This window comes from Dermacentor albipictus, unplaced genomic scaffold (assembly GCF_038994185.2).
Source record: "Dermacentor albipictus isolate Rhodes 1998 colony unplaced genomic scaffold, USDA_Dalb.pri_finalv2 scaffold_18, whole genome shotgun sequence".
NCBI classification, from domain to species: Eukaryota; Metazoa; Arthropoda; class Arachnida; order Ixodida; family Ixodidae; genus Dermacentor; species Dermacentor albipictus.
Window position 1 is genome coordinate 5450357 of NW_027225572.1, and position 22689 is coordinate 5473045.

Here is a 22689-nt window from a genome sequence, read left to right on the forward strand (position 1 = left end):
CTTCTCCGTCCGGTAGCACGTGAAAAATAACAGCTCCAACGCCGTACGCAGACGCGTCACATTGCAACCCGAGCGGTTTGCGTGCGTCGTAGTAGGTAAGATCATGTTTACCAGCAGATGCTTAGTCGCTTTAAAAGCATTACTACACTGCTTCGTCCACAGCCATCGTTCTTCCTTCCGTAACAATCTGCACATTGGTTCTGCTATAGATGACACATTCTTCATAAATTTGCTGTAAAAATTGAGCAGCCCAAAGTATGCTCTTAATTCGGTTACATTTGTTGGCTCAGGAGCGTGCAGGATCACCTTCACTTTTTCTTCTGTCGGGTAGATGCCATCGGCGCTGACCATGTGCCCAAGGTAAGAGACAGAATCTTGGAAAAATTTACATTTTTCCAGCTTTAACGTTATGTTATGCTCCGAAAGCTTGCCTAGCGCCCGCTCGAGCGTTTTTTGACAATCGTCCACGTCCTGGCCTGCAATTATAACATCATCAATATAACAACCAACATTAGGAATACCAAGCAAAACCTTATTCATCATGCACTGGAACAAAGCAGGGGCACTGGCTATCCCATAAGGAAGTCTGTTATATTGATAAAGCCCCTTGTGCGTGTTAACCGTCAAGATATGTCTTGATTCTGGGCTCAGTACCACTTGTTGGTATGCCGATGACAAATCTAAGACACAAAATACTTTGCCTCCACACAGAGCTGTGAACAATTCCTCTGGTTGTGGTATTGGGTACTGGTCTATTTTAAGTACCGGATTTACAGTGATTTTGTAATCACCAGAAAGGCGCATTTGATCACCTTGTTTCTTTGGGACCAGAACCAGTGGAGTTGCCCAATCGCTTCTACTCACAGGCGTGATTAAGCCTTGGCTTTCGAGCTCAGCGAGGCGTTTTTCTGCTTGTTCACGCAAAGAAAAAGGAAGCGGGCGTGCTTTACAAAACACCGGCGTACAACCTGGTTGCAAAACAATTTGCGCCTCGAAGTTCCTGATAGCACCCAGCGATTGCGAAAACACGTTTGGAAACTTTGCACGAAGCTTATCTACTCTGTCTTCGCTGCGTACACTGCAAAGCGATTTCCAATTCAGCCGAAGCTTGTTAAGGCAGGTTCTTCCCAGCAATATAGGTAACTCGCGTTCGCGGTTTTTCACAACAACGATTGGCAAAATGGCACTCTGCCCTTCATAGGTCGCGGTTACATTGCATTGCCCTATACCATCAATTTTCTCGCCTGTGTACGTCTTTAGATCAACCCTAGTTGGTTCACAATGCACGTGCGCAAACTTCTCTTTGTACACACTTTCAGGTACAACTGTCACTGCGGCCCCCGTGTCCACTTGCATTGACACTTTCTGGCCCTCCACGTTTACAGTCACCACATAACCGCTCTTCACAGATGTGCCGACTGTGAAGTTGTACAGGGTGTGCTCGTCTTCGTCTGACGATTCCATTACTGCATGTGCCTTCTGCTCAGTTTTGCTCGTTCAACACATGTTTTGAAGGTGTCCAACTTTTGAACATAGCTTGCACGAGTAGTTTTTGTACCAGCAATGTTCTGGTGCGTGTGCCTTGCCACAGTGGTAACATTTTTGTTTCTTGGTCTTGTTTCGCGCCGAGCTTTTACCCTTCGCTTGGTCACGGTCGCTGCGCTGATGCTCGTTAGTTTTCATTTCCACTGCGTTTATGCTCTCCGCACAGCTTCCTGCTTTTATTGCGGCTGTTTGTGTCGCGGCCGATTCGCTGTCAAGAGCTATTTTACATGCCCTTTCAAACATGAGTGCGTCAGCCGTGAATAACGCCTTCTGCGTTTCTTCGCTTCGGATCCCAGCTACCAATCTGTCGCGTAGAGCGTCCAGGAGAAATGGCCCGAAGTTACATTTGCGGGCTAGGTGCTTCAACTCTACTACGAAGTCTTCGACACTTTCGTGGTCAAGTTGCACTCGGCGGTTGAATTTGCACCTTTCTGTAATTACAGACGTCTTCGGGCTGTAGTGGCTTTGCAAGAGCTCCTTTACTTCCGCGAAGGTCTTATCTCCTGGTAGCAATGGAACAACCAAGTTTTTGAGAATTTCATATGCTTCTGCACCAATTATTGTCAAGAAAACAGACAGTTTCTTCGCTTCCGCTATCTCGTTTGCCCTGACGTAATGCTCGAATCGTTCGACATAAGATTCGAAGTTCTGAACCTTAGGGTCGTACTCGTCTAGTCTGCCGAGCCGAGACATAGCTTGGTAGAAGAAGTAAATGTGTTACTTGTTTGGATTCCGGATCTCTTGCTAGCCTATGGTAGCGACGCCTCCGGTAGTAGCGTGGCCTCGTTGAGCCGCCGCATCTTCGTTGATGGTCTAGCAGGCCAGGTCACGGTGGTCCTATCCCATCTTCGTCACCAGATGAACTAACGCAGAAGAGCGACAACGGTTCCGGAGCAGAAAGGCAACTCACTTTATTGCCAAGAACGGCTTGTTCTTGTACAGAAAACGTTATGACGTCACAGGGTCATGTGGCGTCACTATATCGGAGCATAGTTAGATATCACAAGACGTCACACACAAGCTTGCGCTACGACACTAAGTACTCCTCATTTCATAAATATAAACATGAGGTCTAGAGTGCATCGCAGTAGACGCAACGGCGATGAAACCCGAAGAGGAAGTGACACGTGGGAGGCCGTGATGGAGGCCGTTACATGATATAACAAGGACGTACACACTAAGTACTCCTCATTTCATACAATATAGATTTGAAGTCTAGAGTGCATCGCTGTAGACGCAGCACCGATGAAACGCGAAGGGAAAGTGACACGTGGGAGGCCATGACGGATGCCGTGACATGACATGAACAAGCACGCGCACAATAAGTACCGCTGATTTCATGCGATATAGATTTCACGTCTAGAGTGCATCGCTGTAGGCGCAGCGCCGATAAAACCCGAAGCAAAACTGACGCGTCGAAGGCTGTAACATTACATGAACAAGGACGCGCACACTAAGTACCCCTCATTTTAAACAATATACATTTGGCGTCTAGAGTGCACCGCAGTAGACGCACCGACCATGAAACCCGAAGAGCAAGTGGCACATGGGAGGCTATGACATGACATGAACAAAGAAGCGCAGGCTATGTACCCCTCATTTCATAAATATAAATATGAGGTCTAGAGTGCATCGCAGTAGACGCAGCAACGATGAAACCCGAAGCGAAACTGACGCGTGGAAGGTCGTAACATTACATGAACAAGGACTCGCACAATAAGTACCCCTCATTTCATACAATACTGATTTGGCGCTTAGAGTGCATCGCAGTAGACGCAACACCTATGAAACCCGAAGAGGAAGTGACGTGTGGGAGGCCATAAGAGGACATGAACAAGAACGCGCACACTAACTACCCCTTATTTTATACAATACAGATTTGGTATCTAGAGTGCATCGCAGTAGACGCAGCACGGATGAAACCCGAAGCGAAACTGACGCGTGGAATGCCGTAACATTACATGAGCAAAGACGCGCACACTAAGTATACCCTGGTTTCATACAATATAGATTTGACGTCTGGAGTGCGTCGCAGTAGACGCAGCACCGATGAAACCCAATGAGCAAGTGACACATGGGGGGCTATGACGTACGCAGTCACATGACATGAACAAAAACGGGAAAAAAGTATCCCCGATATCATACAATACAGATTTGGCGTTGAGAGTGTATTTCAGCAGACACCACACCGATGAAACCCGAAAAGTGACACCTGGGAGGTCGTGACATGAGATGAACAAAAACTCGCTTATTAGCCCTTATTTCGTAAATATAGATTTGGCGTCTAGAGTGCATCGCAGTAGACGCAGCGCCGATGAAAGCCGACGAACAAGTGACACGTGGGAACGCTTGACATTACATGAACAAGGAGGCGCACAATGAGTACCCCTCATTTCATACAATATATATTTGACGTATAGAGTGCATCGCAGTAAACTCAGCACCGAAAAAACCCCAAGAGCAAGTGACACGCGGGAGGCCGCGACATTACATGACCATAACGGGCACACTAATTACCACTCATTTTATACGATATAGATTTGGCGTCTAGAGTGCATCGCAGTAGACGCAGTGCCGATGAAACCCGAAAAACAAGTGACACGTGGGAGGCCGTAACATTACATGGACAAGGACGCGTAAAATAAGTACCCCTCATCTCATACAATATATATTTCGCGTTTAGAGTGACACCTGGGAGGACGTGAAGTAACATGATCAAAAACTCTCTAACTAAGTACTTCTGAGTTCATAAATATACATTTGACGTCTAGAGTTTATCGCAGTAGACGCAGCACCGATGAAACACGAAGAGCAAGTGACTCGTGGGAGGCCCTGACATTACATGCACAAAAACGGGGACACTAATTACCCCTCATTTTATACAATAAAGATTTGGCGTCTAGAGTGCATCGCAGTAGACGGAGCGCCGATGAAACCCTAAGAGCAAGCGACACGTGGGAGGCCGTAACAACAAATGAACAAGGACGCGTAAAATAAGTAGCCCTCATTTCATACAATATATATTTGGTGTTTAGAGTGCATCGCAGTAGACGCAACACCTTTGACACCCGAAGAGAAAGTGACACGTGGGAGGCCGTGACAGGACATGAACAAGGACGTGCACACTAAGTACCCCCCATTTCATACAATATAGATTTCACGTCCTGAGTGCATCGCAGTTGACGCAGTGCCGATGAAACCCGAAGAGCAAGTGACACGTGAGAGTCCGCAACATTACATGAACAAGGGCGCGCACAATGAGTACCCCTCATTTCCTACAATATAGATTTGGCGTTTAGAGTGCATCGCAGTAGAATCAACACCAATGAAACCCGAAGAGGAAGTGACACGTGGGAGGCTGTGACATGACGTGAACAAAGAAGCGCACGCTAAGTGAACTAACTCAGAAGAGCGACAACGGTTCCGGAGCAGAAAGGCAACTCACTTTATTGCCATGAACAGCTTGTTCTTATACAGAAAACGCTATGACGTCACAGGGTCATGTGGCGTCACTATATCGGAGCATAGTTAGATATCACAAGACGTCACACACAAGCTTGCGCTACGACATTCCTTCCCACTTAGATTGAGTCCGCACTTCACTTCCTAAAGTCCTCATGTCTAAACCTATCCGGCGGACGTAGCGCACGGCCGCTTCGTCGAGGCATGACTTCGGGCTTGCTTGGAACTTCTGTGCTCTGCTCTGCTGGGGATGTGTCCTTGTGTGAAATCGTTGTTGCCGTAGTCGGAGGGTCGGTCGAAGCCCGAGGGATTGGACTCTGCACAGAGTCTGGTAATGCAGACTCCACGGGTTCTGCGGCGGCCATCGGGGGTCTTGTAGGGGTGACTACGGGATCTGTATCAGGCGGTTGTTGCGGCTCGGCCAGGTGCCTTGTGTCGGGAAGTTGCTGCCATGGTTCAGCTGAGACAGGTCTCGCAAAGGAGTGACGCAAATGGTCAGCATGCACAAAGCGCACTTCACCCGCCACATTCACAAGATATGTCACTGGGCTTACGATCTGAGTAATTACGGCGTCTTCCCAAGACACATTTTCACCACGTACGCATTTAACAAACACTTTGTCACTCACTAAGAATACACGTTCAGTACCCCGGTGCTTATCTTTCTGCCGCTTGCTGTTGAGCTGTTTGTTGAGCATATCTTGCTTAAAATCGGGTTTAAGGAATGACAACTTGGTCTTAGGTTGCCTCTTTAAGAAGAGCTGCGCAGGAGTGCTGCCTGTCACACTATGTGGCGTGTTTCGATAGCTCATCAAAAAGCTGTCTAACCCGGTTTGCACCGATTCTCGGTTTTGCGAGACATCTGATAGCAGCTGTTTCAGCAATGCGCGCTTCGTTGTTTGGACTAGACTTTCGGCTGCCCCGTTCATAATTGGGTGATAGGGCGGCGTTTTTGTATGTTTTGTGTTATTCTTAGCCAAGAAGTCTTCGAACTCTTGTGATACAAATTGCGGCCCATTATCACTCACAATTTCGTCGGGAAATCCGTACGCCGCGAAGACACTTCGAAGTTTGGAATTCATTTGTCTTGTGACGGTTGAGGTCATTAGCCATACTTCAATCGACTCAGAATAGGCGTCCACTAAGACTAGAAAGTTAAGCTGTCCTTTCATAGCCAAGTCAACATGCAGCCTTTGCCAAACCTTGGACGGATAAGGCCAAGGGTGTAGTGGTACAGGCTGCGCGGCTGGTTGCACGACTTGGCAAAACCCGACAGGTCCGTACGTAATCCGCCACTGCTTTATCGAGACCTGGCCACCAAATGAAGCCTCTAGCTAGCATTTTCATCCTTGAGGTGCCTGGGTGGTCCTCATGTAGCAAGGACAACACAGCCGGTTGCAATGCCTCGGGCACGATCACCCTTGTGCCCCACGTGACACAACCTTGCTCGAGTGATAGCTCTAGACGTCTAACGTAGTATGGCTGGAGCTCATTAGGCACTTCTGAAGGCCAACCATACCGCGTGTACTCGACCACTCTGAACAGTTTGCCATCCCGTGCAGTGGCCTTAGCTACGTCAGAAAAGTTCAAAGGAGTGCTTTCGAACACGGAAAAGCGTTCCGAACTCTCAGATTTGGGACAAGACGGTAGAGGCAGACGAGACAGAGCATCAGCCACTTCGATTTCAGCCCCTTTGCGGTACTTAAGCGTATACCGGTACGCGGACATTATCAAGGACCATCTTTGCAATCACGCAGCTGCTTGCGACGGTGTCACTTTGTTTTGTCCCAAGATGCTTACGAGTGGCTGATGGTCTGTGTACAACATAAACTGTCTACCGAAAAGGAACTTGTGGAACTTTTGTAGTCCGAAGATAAGCGCTAGGGCCTCTCTTTCACATTGTGCATAATTTTTCTCAGCTGACGTCAGAGTTCGTGAAGCAAAAGCTATCGGACGCTCTTCTCCGTCCGGTAGCACGTGAAAAATAACAGCTCCAACGCCGTACGCAGACGCGTCACATTGCAACCCGAGCGGCTTGCGTGCGTCGTAGTAGGTAAGATCATGTTTACCAGCAGATGCTTAGTCGCTTTAAAAGCATTACTACACTGCTTCGTCCACAGCCATCGTTCTTCCTTCCGTAACAATCTGTACATTGGTTCTGCTATAGATGACACATTCTTCATAAATTTGCTGTAAAAATTGAGCAGCCCTAAGTATGCTCTTAATTCGGTTACATTTGTTGGCTCAGGAGCGTGCAGGATCACCTTCACTTTTTCTTCTGTCGGGTAGATGCCATCGGCGCTGACCATGTGCCCAAGATAAGAGACAGAATCTTGGAAAAATTTACATTTTTCCAGCTTTAACGTTATGTTATGCTCCGAAAGCTTGCCTAGCGCCAGCTCGAGCGTTTTTTGACAATCGTCCACGTCCTGGCCTGCAATTATAACATCATCAATATAACAACCAACATTAGGAATACCAAGCAAAACCTTATTCATCATGCACTGGAACAAAGCAGGGGCACTGGCTATCCCATAAGGAAGTCTGTTATATTGATACAGCCCCTTGTGCGTGTTAACCGTCAAGATATGTCTTGATTCTGGGCTCAGTACCACTTGCTGGTATGCCGATGACAAATCTAAGACACAAAATACTTTGCCTCCACACAGTGCTGTGAACAATTCCTCTGGTTGTGGTAGTGGGTACTGGTCTATTTTAAGTACCGGATTTACAGTGATTTTGTAATCACCAGAAAGGCGCATTTGATCACCTTGTTTCTTTGGGACCAGAACCAGTGGAGTTGCCCAATCGCTTCTACTCACAGGCGTGATTAAGCCTTGGCTTTCGAGCTCAGCGAGGCGTTTTTCTGCTTGTTCACGCAAAGAAAAAGGAAGCGGGCGTGCTTTACAAAACACCGGCGTACAACCTGGTTGCAAAACAATTTGCGCCTCGAAGTTCCTGATAGCACCCAGCGATTGCGAAAACACGTTTGGAAACTTTGCACGAATCTTATCTACTCTGTCTTCGCTGCGTACACTGCAAAGCGATTTCCAATTCAGCCGAAGCTTGTTAAGGCAGGTTCTTCCCAGCAATATAGGTAACTCGCGTTCGCGGTTTTTCACAACAACGATTGGCAAAATGGCACTCTGCCCTTCATAGGTCGCGGTTACATTGCATTGCCCTATACCATCAATTTTCTCGCCTGTGTACGTCTTTAGATCAACCCTAGTTGGTTCACAATGCACGTGCGCAAACTTCTCTTTGTACACACTTTCAGGTACAACTGTCACTGCGGCCCCTGTGTCCACTTGCATTGACACTTTCTGGCCCTCCACGTTTACAGTCACCACATAACCGTTCTTCACAGATGTGCCGACTGTGAAGTTGTACAGGGTGTGCTCGTCTTCGTCTGACGATTCCATTACTGCATGTGCCTTCTGCTCAGTTTTGCTCGTTCAACACATGTTTTGAAGGTGTCCAACTTTTGAACATAGCTTGCACGAGTAGTTTTTGTACCAGCAATGTTCTGGTGCGTGTGCCTTGCCACAGTGGTAACATTTTTGTTTCTTGGTCTTGTTTCGCGCCGAGCTTTTACCCTTCGCTTGGTCACGGTCGCTGCGCTGATGCTCGTTAGTTTTCATTTCCACTGCGTTTATGCTCTCCGCACAGCTTCCTGCTTTTATTGCGGCTGTTTGTGTCGCGGCCGATTCGCTGTCAAGAGCTATTTTACATGCCCTTTCAAACATGAGTGCGTCAGCCGTGAATAACGCCTTCTGCGTTTCTTCGCTTCGGATCCCAGCTACCAATCTGTCGCGTAGAGCGTCCAGGAGAAATGGCCCGAAGTTACATTTGCGGGCTAGGTGCTTCAACTCTACTACGAAGTCTTCGACACTTTCGTGGTCAAGTTGCACTCGGCGGTTGAATTTGCACCTTTCTGTAATTACAGACGTCTTCGGGCTGTAGTGGCTTTGCAAGAGCTCCTTTACTTCCGCGAAGGTCTTATCTCCTGGTAGCAATGGAACAACCAAGTTTTTGAGAATTTCATATGCTTCTGCACCAATTATTGTCAAGAAAACAGACAGTTTCTTCGCTTCCGCTATCTCGTTTGCCCTGACGTAATGCTCGAATCGTTCGACATAAGATTCGAAGTTCTGAACCTTAGGGTCGTACTCGTCTAGTCTGCCGAGCCGAGACATAGCTTGGTAGAAGAAGTAAATGTGTTACTTGTTTGGATTCCGGATCTCTTGCTAGCCTATGGTAGCGACGCCTCCGGTAGTAGCGTGGCCTCGTTGAGCCGCCGCATCTTCGTTGATGGTCTAGCAGGCCAGGTCACGGTGGTCCTATCCCATCTTCGTCACCAGATGAACTAACGCAGAAGAGCGACAACGGTTCCGGAGCAGAAAGGCAACTCACTTTATTGCCAAGAACGGCTTGTTCTTGTACAGAAAACGTTATGACGTCACAGGGTCATGTGGCGTCACTATATCGGAGCATAGTTAGATATCACAAGACGTCACACACAAGCTTGCGCTACGACACTAAGTACTCCTCATTTCATAAATATAAACATGAGCTCTAGAGTGCATCGCAGTAGACGCAACGGCGTTGAAACCCGAAGAGGAAGTGACACGTGGGAGGCCGTGATGGAGGCCGTTACATGATATAACAAGGACGTACACACTAAGTACTCCTCATTTCATACAATATAGATTTGAAGTCTAGAGTGCATCGCTGTAGACGCAGCACCGATGAAACGCGAAGGGAAAGTGACACGTGGGAGGCCGTGACGGATGCCGTGACATGACATGAACAAGCACGCGCACAATAAGTACCGCTGATTTCATGCAATATAGATTTCACGTCTAGAGTGCATCGCAGTAGACGCAGCGCCGATGAAACTCGAAGAGCAAGTGATACGCGGGAGGCCTTGACATTACATGCACAAGGATGCGCACACTAAGTACCCCTCATTTTATACAACATAGATTTGGCGTCTAGTTTGCATCGCAGTAGACGCAGCACCGATGAAAGTCCGAAGTGCAAGTGACAAGTTGGAGGCCATGACGGCGGCCATGAGGTGACATGAACAAAAACGCGCACCCTAATTAACCCTAATTTTATACAATATAGATTTGGCGTCTAGAGTGCATCGCAGTAGACGCAGCGCCGATGAAACGCAAAAAGAAAGTGATACATGGGAGGCCATGAGGTGATGTGAACAAGGACGCGTATACTGAGTACTCCACATTTTATACAATATACATTTGATGTCTAGAGTGCATCGCAGTAGACGCAGCACTGATTAAACCCGAAGAGCAAGTGACACATGGGGGGCCATGACGCAGGCAGTGACATGACATGAATAAAGACGGGTACCCAACGTTTCCCTCATTTTATACAAAAATGATTTGGCGTTTAGAGTGCATCGCAGTAGACGCAGCACCGGTGAAACCCGAAGAGGAAGTAATACGTGGGAGGCCTTGACATGACATGAACAAAAAACGCGCACACTAAGTATAACTTGGTTTCATACAATACAGATTTGACGCCTAGAGTGCATCGCAGAAGACGCAACACCGATGAAACCCGAAGAGGAAGTGACACGTGGCAGGCCGTCACAAGACACAAACAAAGACACGCACACTAAGTACCCTTCATTTCATACAATATAGAATTGACGCCTAGAGTTCATCGCAGTAGACGCAGCACCGATGAATCCCGAAGAGAAACTGCCGCTTGGGAGGCGATGAGATGGCATGAACGAAAACTCGCTAAATAATTACCCCTCATTTCATAAATGTAGATTTGACGACTAGAGTTTATCGCAGTAGACGCAACACCGATGAAACCCGAAGAGCAAGTGACACGTGGGAGGTCGTGACATGACATGGACAAAGACGCGCACACTAAGTATACCCGGATTTCATTCAATATAGATTTGACGTGTAGGGTGCATCGCAGTAGACGCAGCACCAATGAAACATCAAGAGAAACTGACGTGTGCGAGGCCCTGGGATGACATGAACAAAAACTGGCTAAGTACCCCTCATTTTATAAATGTAGATTTGATGTCTAGAGTGCATCGCAGTAGATGCAGTGCCGATGAAAGCCGAAGAGCCTGTGACCCATGGGAGGCCGTAAGATTACATGAAAAAGGACGCACACAATGAGTACCCCTCCTTTCATACAATATAGATTTGGCGTTTAGGGTGGATCGCAGTTGACGCAACACCGATGAAACCCGCAGAGGAAGTGACACGTGGGAAGCCGTCACACGACATGAACAAAGACACGCACACTAATTACCTCTCATTTTATCCGAAATAGATTTGTCGTCTAGAGTGCATCGCAGTAGACGCAGCACCGATGAAACACGAAGAGCTAGTGACACGTGGAAGGCTATGACATGACATGAAGAAGGACACGCACACTAAGTACCCCTAATTTCATTAAATATAGATTTGACGTCTAGAGTGCATTGCAGTATACGCAACACCGATGAAACCCGAAGCGCAAGTGGTACGTAGGAGGCCATGAGATGACATGAACAAGGAGGCGCACACTGAGTACCCCTTATTTTATACAATATAGATTTGACGTCTAGAGTGCATCGCAGTAGATGCAGCACCGATGAATCGCGAAGAGCAAGTGACACGTGGGAGGCCGTGACATGATATGAACAAGGACGCGCACAATAAGTACCCCTCATTTCATACAATATAAATTTGACGTCTAGAGTGCATCGCAGTAGACGCAGCACCGATGAAACCCGAAGAGAAACTGACGCGTGGGAGGGCACGTGATGACATGAACAAAAACTCGCTAACTAAGTACCCCTCGTTTCATACAGTATAGATTTGACGTCTGGAGTGCATCGCAGTAGACGCAGCACCGATGAAAACCGAAGAGCAAGTGACACGTGGGAGGCCGTGATTATACATGAACAAAAACGGGAACACTAATTAACACTCATTATATGCAATATAGATTTGGCGTCAAGAGTGCATCGCATTCTTCGCAACGCCGATGAAACCCGAAGAGCAAGAGACACGTGAGAGGCCGTAACATTACATGAACAAGGGAGCGCACAATAGGCACCCCTCATTTCTTAAAATATATATTTGGCGTTTAGAGTGGATCGCAGTAGACACAGAACTTATGAAACCCGAAGAGGAATCGACATGTGGGAGGCCGAGACATGACATGAACAAAGACGCGCACACTAAGAATACCCTGATTTCATACAAGATAGATTTGACGTCTAGAATGCATCGCAGTAGGCGCAGCATCGATGAAACCCGAAGAGCATGCGACACGTGGGAGGCCGTGAAGGAGGCCGTTACATGACATGAACAAGGCCATGCACACTAAGTACCCTTCATTTCATACAATAAAGATTAGAAGTCTAGAGTTCCTCGCAGTAGACGCATCACCGATGAAACCCGAAGAGCAAGTGATACGTGGGAGGCTGTGACGGAGGCCGTGACAATAAATGAAATAAACGCGCCGACTAATTACCCCTCATTTTACACAATATAGATTTGGCGTCTAGAGTGCATCGCTGTAGACGCAGCACCGATGAAACCCGAAGAGCAAGTGACACGTGGGAGGCCGTGACACGGTAAGAACAAGGACGTGCACAATAAGTACCCCTCATTTTATAAAATATACATTTGACGTCAGGCCGCCATTGGAATATGAACCTGGCAACGTTTAACGCTAGAACGTTATCTAGTGAGGCGAGTCTAGCAGTGCTATTGGAGGAATTAGAGGGCAGTAAATGGGATATAATAGGGCTCAGCGAAGTTAGGAGGCCAAAAGAAGCATATACAGTGCTAAAAAGCGGGCACGTCCTGTGCTACCGGGGCTTAGAAGAGAGAAGGGAACTAGGCGTCGGATTCCTGATTAATAAGAATATTGCTGGTAACATACAGGAATTCTATAGCATTAACGAGAGGGTGGCAGGTCTGGTTGTGAAACTTAATAAGAGGTACAAAATGAAGATTGTACAGGTCTACGCCCCTACATCCAGTCATGATGACAAGGAAGTCGAAAGCTTCTATGAAGACGTGGAATCGGCGATTGGTAGAGTGAAAACTAAATACACTATACTAATGGGTGACTTTAATGCCAAGGTAGGCAAAAAGCAGGCTGGAGACAAGGCAGTGGGGGAATATGGCATAGGCACTAGGAATATCAGGGGGGAGTTATTGGTAGAGTTTGCGGAACAGAATAATATGAGGATAATGAATACCTTCTTCCGCAAACGGGATAGCCGAAAGTGGACGTGGAGGGGCCCGAACGGCGAGACTAGAAATGAAATAGACTTCATACTCTGCGCTAACCCTGGCATCATAAAAGATGTGGACGTGCTCGGCAAGGTGCGCTGCAGTGACCACAGGATGGTAAGAACTCGAATAAGCCTAGACCTGAGAAGGGAACGGAAGAAACTGGTACATAAGAAGCCGATCAATGAGTTAGCGGTAAGAGGGAAAATACAGCAATTCCAGATCAAGCTACAGAACAGGTATTCGGCTTTAACTCAGGAAGAGGACCTTAGTGTTGAAGCAATGAACGACAATCTTGTGGACATCATTAAGGAGTGTGCAATGGAAGTCGGTGGTAGCTCCGTTAGGCAGGATACCAGTAAACTATCGCAGGAGACGAAAGATCTGATCAAGAAACGCCAATGTATGAAAGCCTCTAACCCTACTGCTAGAATAGAACTGGCAGAACTTTCGAAGTTAATCAACAAGCGTAAGACAGCTGACATAAGGAAGTATAATATGGATAGAATTGAACATGCTCTCAGGAACGGAGGAAGCCTAAAAACAGTGAAGAAGAAACTAGGAATTGGCAAGAATCAGATGTATGCGTTAAGAGACAAAGCCGGCAATATCATTACTAATATGGATGAGATAGTACAAGTGGCTGAGGAGTTCTATAGAGATTTGTACAGTACCAGTGCCACCCACGATGATAATGGAAGAGAAAATATTCTAGAGGAATTCGAAATCCCACAGGTAACGCCGGAAGAAGTAAAGAAAGCCTTGGGAGATATGCAAAGGGGGAAGGCAGCTGGGGAGGATCAGGTAACAGCAGATTTGTTGAAGGATGGTGGGCAGATTGTTCTAGAGAATCTGGCCACCCTGTATACGCAATGCCTCATAACGTCGAGCGTACCGGAATCTTGGAAAAATGCTAACATAATCCTAATCCATAAGAAAGGGGACGCCAAAGACTTGAAAAATTATAGACCAATCAGCTTACTGTCCGTTGCCTACAAACTATTTACTAAGGTAATCGCAAATAGAATCAGGAACACCTTAGACTTCTGTCAAGCAAAGGACCAGGCAGGATTCCGTAAAGGCTACTCAACAATAGATCATATTCACACTATCAATCAGGTGATAGAGAATTGTGCGGAATATAACCAACCCTTATATATAGCTTTCATTGATTACGAGAAAGCATTTGATTCTGTCGAAACCTCAACAGTCATGGAGGCATTACGGAATCAGCGTGTAGACGAGCCATGTGTAAAAATACTTAAAAATATCTATAGCGGCTCCACAGCCACCATAGTCCTCCATAAAGAAAGCAACAAAATCCCAATAAAGAAAGGCGTCAGGCAGGGAGATACGATCTCTCCAATGCTATTCACAGCGTGTTTACAGGAGGTAATCAGAGACCTGGATGGGGAAGAAATGGGGATAAAAGTTAATGGAGAATACCTTAGTAACTTGCGATTCGCTGATGATATTGCCTTGCTTAGTAACTCAGGGGACCAACTGCAATGCATGCTCACTGACCTGGAGAGGCAAAGCAGAAGAGTGGGTCTAAAAATTAATCTGCAGAAAACTAAAGTAATGTTTAACAGCCTCGGAAGAGAACAGCAGTTTACAATAGGCAGCGAGGCACTGGAAGTCGTAAGGGAATACATCTACTTAGGGCAGGTAGTGACGGCGGATCCGGATCATGAGACAGAAATAATCAGAAGAATGAGAATGGGCTGGGGTGCGTTTGGCAGGCATTCTCAGATCATGAACAGCAGGTTGCCATTATCCCTCAAGAGAAAAGTGTATAATAGCTGTGTCTTACCAGTACTCACCTACGGGGCAGTAACCTGGAGGCTTACGAAAAGGGTTCTACTCAAATTGAGGACGACGCAAAGAGCTATGGAAAGGAGAATGATAGGTGTAACGTTAAGGGATAAGAAAAGAGCAGATTGGGTGAGGGAACAAACGCGAGTTAATGACATCTTAGTTGAAATCAAGAAAAAGAAATGGGCATGGGCAGGACATGTAATGAGGAGAGAAGATAACCGATGGTCATTAAGGGTTACGGACTGGATTCCAAGGGAAGGGAAGCGTAGCAGGGGACGGCAGAAAATTAGGTGGGCGGATGAGATTAAGAAGTTTGCAGGGACGGCATGGCCACAATTAGTACATGACCGGGGTTGTTGGGGAAATATGGGAGAGGCCTTTGCCCTGCAGTGGGCGTAACCAGGCTGATGATGATGATGATGATGATGATGATGATGACGTCTAGAGTGCATCGCAGTAGAAGCAGCACCGATGAAGCCCGAAGTGCAAGTGTCGTGTGGGAGGCCCTGACGGAGGCCATGAGATGACATGAACCAAAACTCGCAAAATACCCCTCATTTCTTAAATATAAATTTCAGGTCTAGGGTGCATCGCAGTAGACGCAGCACCGTTGAAACCCGAAGAGCAAGGGACACATGGGAGGCTGTCATGGAGGCCGTGACATTACGTGAACATGGACGCGATCACTAAGTACCCCTCATTTTATACAATATAGGTTTGGCGTTAAGAGTGCATCGCTGTAGACGCAGCACCGACGAAACGCGAAGGGAAAGTGACACGTGGGAGGCCGTGACGGAGGCCGTGACATGACATGAACAAGTACGCGCACACTAAGTACCGCTGATTTCATACAAGATAGATTTCACGTCTAGAGTGCATCGCAGTAGATGCAGCACAGATGAAACTCGAAGAGCAAGTGACGCGGCGGAGGCCGTGACATTACATGCACAAGGAGGCGCATACTAAGTACCCCTCATTTTATATAATATAGATTTGGCGTCTAGTGTGCATCGCAGTAGACGCAGCACCGATGAAAGTCCGAAGAGCAAATGACACGTTGGAGGCCATGACGGAGGCCATGAGATGACATCAACAAAAACGCGCACCCTAATTACCCTTAATTTTATCCAATATAGATTAGGCGTCTAGAGTGCATCGCAGTAGACCCAGCGCCGATGAAAGGCAAAGAGAAATTGATACATGGGAGGCCATGAGGTGACATGAACAAGGACGCGTACACAGAGTACTCCACATTTTATACAACATACATTTGATGTCTAGAGGGCATCGCAGTAGACACAACACCGATGAAACCCGAAGAGCAAGTGGTACGTGGGAGGCCATGAGATGACATGAACAAGGACGCGCACACAGAGTACTCCACATTTTATACAATATAGATTTGATGTCTAGAGTGCATGGCAGTAGAAGCAGCACTGATTAAACCCGAAGGGCAAGTGACACATGGGGGGCCATGACGCAGGCAGTGACATGACATGAATAAAGACGGGTACGCAATGTTTCCCTCATTTTATACTAAAATGATTTGGCGTTTAGAGTGCATCGCAGTAGACGCAGCACCGATGACACCCGAAGAGGAAGTAACACGTGGGAGGCCTTGACATGACATGAACAAAAAACGCGCACACTAAGTATACCCTGATTTCATACAATATAGATTTGACGTCTAGAGTGCATCGCAGTAGACGCAGCACCGATGAAACCCGAAGAGATGCTGACGCGTGGGAGGCCATGAGATGACGTGAATAAAAACTCGCTAAGTACCCCTCATTTCATAAATGTAGATTTGGCGTCTAGAGTTCATCACAGTAGGCGTAGCGCCGATGAAACCCGAAGAGCAAGTGACACGTGGGAGGCCGTAACATTACATGAATAAGGACGCGCACTATAAGTACCTTTCATTTATAAAATATAGATTTGGCGTTTAGACTGCATCGCAGTAGACACAACACCGATGAAACCCGAAGAGCAAGTGAAACGTGGGAGGCCGTCACATGACATGAACAAAGACACGCACACTAAGTACCGCTCATTTCATACAATCCCCGCAGGGGCGTCTGCGTAAGCAGGCGTTTGGTGTGTTGCGACACCACGTACCCGAGCACATGAGGGTTGTACCCTCCCGCGTGTAGCCGTGCGCGGCTTAGCCGTGTCTGGGGAAAAGGGCATGCTGGAGGTTGAGCCGATGCTGGGTGTTATGACCCTTAAGGCCCCCCGGCGGAGTCAACACACCTCTTCGGCCTCGGCTTCACATAGACGGCACCTCCAGGCTGACCCACCTGGAGGAAATGGGCAGTCACCTTTTCCTGTCCTTCTCTTCAATCTTCGTCTTTCTCTCTCACTTTCAATCTTTCCTTCTTCTCTTCGCTTCTTATCACTTCCAGACTTCCCGGTGGCAAGGGTTAACCTGGTGTAGTTATCCAACCTTGGGTATCGTATATTAGGTTATAGCGGCGATGCATGGCTGGCGTCTGCAGGTATTTTCCCGACCTTGTAGCGTCCCCTTGTTGGGCTCGGTGGTGGGTGGCCACCATCGCCGCCGCATTTTCCAATTTTTTATGGCTGAAGCTTTTCCCCTATTACCTGATCTCTCCCTGAAGAGGGGGAGCACCGATCAACCTTTCAGCTTTTTTATGCAACCAAAAGAGTCCTTCCCGAAATATCACGTCGTTCACAGTTAACACGAAACTAAGACTGTCCGTATGATATCACCTTTTCTTGTAGCGAAATCGCTCACTGAAGCAATAGGCCCAGGATATAAAGTAACAAAGATGGGAAGCGGTGATCTTCTTCTCGAAGTTCGCGACAAGCCACAGTACGACAGACTCTCAAAACTTGTAGCGTTTGGGGACATTCCCGTCTCAGTAGGCCCACACAGGACAATGAATACAGTGCGCGGGGTCATCTCGGAAGATGACCTTCTGGAACTTAGTGAAAGTGAATTACTGGAGGGATGGCAAGTACAGACCGTTGTCAAGGTGCAAAGGATTAAAATAAGAAGAGATGACAAAGAAATACCAACTAGGCACATTATCATAACTTTTGGAACTAGCATTCTTCCTGAATCAATCGAGACCGGTTACTGCAAGCTACGTGTCAGACCATACATTCCAAACCCACGTCGATGTTTTAAGTGTCAACGTTTCGGGCACGGGTCCCAAACCTGCAGAGGGCGTGCTACTTGTGCCAAGTGTAGCTCCGTCGAACACTCTTCTGACGTTTGCAGTTCAGCAACCCACTGTGCCAACAGTGAAGGAGACCACCCTGCCCTTCGTGCAAAAAAGAAAAACAAATAATGGAACTCAAGGTAAAACTAAATCTGACTTTTCCAGAGGCACGCAAGCGTTTCCATTCCAACAATCAGACCAGTCCTTCGTACACCGAGGTGGCACGCCGGGGGGCAGCGCCACATATTTCGGCGGCCGCCCAAGTCACTCGGAGAGTGACGGCGGTCACGCCATCCGCCCCCCTGACTGGAACAGCCAACTCTGTTCCGTCGCCGGCAAATGAGGGCCAGCAGACCTCCGGGCCTGTTGCACCCAGGGCCACTGCTCGTGCAGATCGGCCCACCACTCCCGCGAAAGTGCCTGCTCCGCGGGCACTATCCACCACCTCAGACGAGGTGATGGATACAAGCACAAATCCGGCGTCTCAGACGCCCAAGGACCGGCGCAGCTCCCTCGAGCGTGCCGGGAAGAAAGAGAGAGCTCGCATCAAGGGGCCTGAAAAGGTCTCGTGAGCTTATATAATCTATATTTCTTAGACACACATCACAAAACACATACATTATGGATACGCAGATAATACAATGGAAGGTCAGGGGTTTACTCCACAACCTAGACGACATCAAGGAACTCTTAAATAAGTACAATCCAAGGGTGCTGTGTGTCCAAGAAACGAATCTTAATGCTTCACACACGAACTTTCACCGACAGTATGCCGTTTACCGCAAAGACCGCAACGACGCCCTTACCTCGTCTGGCGGTGTGGCAATAATTGTAGATAAGGGTGTCGCTTGCGGGCAATTACCACTTAAAACACACCTAGAGGCAGTTGCGGTCAGTGCGATACTGTTTGATAAACTGGTAACAATTTCCTCACTATACATCCCCCCGAACTACCGTCTTTTAAAAACACAATTCCAAAGCCTTATGAATGAACTACCCGAACCTTATATTGTCGTCGGAGATTTTAATGCACACAATACTCTTTGGGGAGATTGTCGTTGTGATGCTAGGGGACGCTTAGTAGAAAGCTTCCTCTTCACTACAGGTGCATGCTTATTAAATAATAAAGAGCCTACATTCTATAGCGTGGCAAACAAAACATTTTCATCGATCGATTTAAGTATTGTATCTGGTACACTCGTACCGTATCTAGAGTGGAACGTGCTTAAAAATTCATATGGCAGCGACCATTTTCCAATTGTCATACAATCAACAAAACGTGATGAACGCACTCCATACGTCCCCCACTGGAAAACCGAGTCAGCCGACTGGAAACGTTATAAAGAACTCACCCGCATGACTTGGGAAGACATCTCTGCACTTTCAATTGATGACGCCGTGGCATATCTGACAGCATTTATTGTTGATGCGGCGTCACTATGTATCCCTGAATCAAATAGATCGCCCTTCAAACGACGTGTTCCCTGGTGGAACGCGGAGTGCAAGGAAGCTCGTAAGAATCAAAATAAGGCGTGGAGTCACCTTCGCGAATCTCCAACTGCCGAGAATCTAATAAATTTCAAGAAAATAAAGTCACTAGGCAGGAGAACACGCCGCCGGGCCAAACGGGAAAGTTGGCAAAAATACATTAGTAGCATCAACTCATATACAGACGAGCGGAAAGCCTGGAATAGGGTCAACAGAATAAAAGGCCGCGAAACTCATCCTCTACCTTTGGTAAACACTCAAGGAGGCACTATTGAGGACCAGGCTGATTCGCTAGGAGCACATTTCCAGTACATCTCGAGCTCATCCCATTACCCAGATACATTTCTAAGATATCAACGACAAGCGGAACGACAGCCTATGAACCGGAAAGGAAATAAAAATGAACCTTACAACCGGCCATTTAACATGGTAGAATTTCAGGCTGCACTGAACTGTTGCAATAAATCAGCTCCTGGAGGCGATCGAATAGTTTATGAGATGATTGAACACCTACATGCCGAAACACACAAAACCCTACTATCACTTTTTAATTCCATTTTCTCTGCCAGTTATATTCCATCTGCCTGGAAGCAAGCAGTCGTAATTCCTAGTCTCAAAGAGGGCAAGGATCCAACTTCGGTCAGCAGCTACAGGTCTATAGCCCTGACAAGCTGCCTATGCAAACTCTTTGAGAAAATGGTAAATAGACGCCTAATTCATTATCTTGAAAGCAACACAATACTAGACCCTTTGCAGTGTGGTTTTAGGGAGGGTAGATCTACGACAGATCACCTTGTCCGCATGGAGGCGAATATCCGAGATGCGTTCGTGCACAAGCAGTTCTTATTAGCGGTATTTTTAGACATGGAAAAGGCATACGACACAGCCTGGCGTTTTGGAATTCTTCGTGATCTGGCTAGTATGGGTGTCAGAGGCAATCTGTTGAACCTGATCCAAAGCTACCTCTCTAATCGCACGTTCCGTGTGAGGATTTGTCAAGTGCTGTCTCGTCAATTTACGCAGGAAACAGGTGTGCCACAAGGTGGTGTACTGAGCTGCACGACTAACAGCCCTGCATTCAAGGGCTTTCCTGAAACTCTGGTGTCAGTCTAATGGTTTTATTGCATCATCTTTAACGAAAGCCAATTGCCATAGCCCGCATCACATCCTAGTCACCGTGATTATTTTACCACCTATATATTCCACTCCACTTACAGCGTAAGTTTTTTAGGCCCTTATACAGCCATATCACATCTACCATGATGAGTTCATTATGCATGTCATCCACAATACATCGTCAACATTACCACATGTCATGGCGCTCTTTGGTCAAACCTGGCCTTTGCGCCATAAAATACCCCACATCATCATCATTTCATACAATATAGATTTGACGTGTAGAGTGCATCGCTGTAGACGCAGCACCGATGAATCCCGAAGAGAAACTGCCGCTTGGGAGGCGATGAGATGACATGAACAAAAACTCGCTAAATAATTACCCCTCATTTTAAAAATGTAGATATGACGACTAGAGTTTATCGCAGTAGACGCAACACCGATGAAACCCGAAGAGCAAGTGACACTTGAGAGGCCGTGACATTACATGAACAAAAACGGGCACTATAATTACCTCTCATTTTATACAATATAGATTTGACGTCTAGAGTGCATCGCAGGAGACGCAACGCCGATGAAACCCGAAGAGCAAGCTACACCTGGGAGGCCGTAACATTATATGAACAAGGACGCGCACAATAAGTACCCCTCATTTCATACAATGTAGATTTGGCGTTCAGAGTGCATCGCTACCCGCCGGGGTTGCTCAGTAGCTATGGTGTTCGGCTGCTGAGCACGAGGTCGCGGGATCGAATCCCGGCCACGGCGGCCGCATGTCGATGGGGGCCAAATGCGAAAACACCCGTGTGCTTAGATTTAGGCGCACGTTAATGAACACCAGGTGGTCAAAATTTCCGGAATCCTCGATTATGGTGTGCCTCATAATCAGAAAGTGGTTTTGGCACGTAAAACCCCAAATATTAATAGAGTGCATGGCAGTAGACGCAACACCTATGAACCCCGAAGCGGAAGTGACACGTGGGAGGTCGTGACATGACATGAACAAAGACACGCACACTAAGTATACCCTGATTTCTTACAATATAGATTTGACGTCTAGGGTGCATCGCGGTAGACGCAGCACCAATGAAACATGAGGAGAAACTGACGTGTGGGAGGCCCTGAGATGACATGAACAAAAACTTGCTAAGTACCCCTCATTTTATAAATGTAGATTTGACGTCTAGAGTGCATCGCAGTAGACGCAGCGCCGATGAAAGCCGAAGAGCCAGTGACACATGGGAGGCCGTAGCATTACATGAACAAGGACGCGCACAATAAGTACCCCTCCTTTCGTACAATATAGATTTGGCGTTTAGGGTGCATCGCAGTTGACACAACACCGATGAAACCCGAAGAGGAAGTGACACGTGGGAAGCCGTCACACGACATGAACAAAGACACGCACACTAATTACCTCTCATTTTATCCGAAATAGATTTGTCGTCTAGAGTGCATCGCAGTAGACGCAGAACCGATGAAACACGAAGAGCAAGTGACACGTGGAAGGCTGTGACATGACATGAAGAAGGACGCGCACACTAAGTACCCCTAATTTCATAAAATATAGATGTGACGTCTAGAGTGCATTGCAGAATACGCAGTACCGATGAAACCCGTAGCGCAAGTGGTACGTGGGAGGCCATGAGATGACATGAACAAGGACGCGCACAATAAGTACCCCTCATTTCATACAATACAGACTTGACGTCTAGAGTGCATTGCAGTAGACGCAGCGCCGACGAAACCCGAAGAGAAAGTGACACGTGGGAGGCCGTAACTAT

At 47.2% G+C, this 22689-nt stretch overlaps 2 protein-coding genes across 2 annotated transcripts; both read right to left on the reverse strand.

Moving 5' to 3' along the window:
- Positions 1-1394: 1394 nt before the first annotated feature.
- Positions 1395-2274, reverse strand: LOC135908727 (uncharacterized). The gene has a single exon (XM_065440579.2). It carries the CDS (start codon positions 2236-2238, stop codon positions 1498-1500), a length of 741 nt encoding a protein of 246 aa, XP_065296651.1. The 5' UTR covers positions 2239-2274; the 3' UTR covers positions 1395-1497.
- A 6188-nt stretch (positions 2275-8462) lies between these two features.
- LOC135908729 (uncharacterized) lies at positions 8463-9237 on the reverse strand. Its single transcript, XM_065440580.2, has one exon. It carries the CDS (start codon positions 9201-9203, stop codon positions 8463-8465), a length of 741 nt encoding a protein of 246 aa, XP_065296652.1. The 5' UTR covers positions 9204-9237.
- Positions 9238-22689: the final 13452 nt, after the last annotated feature.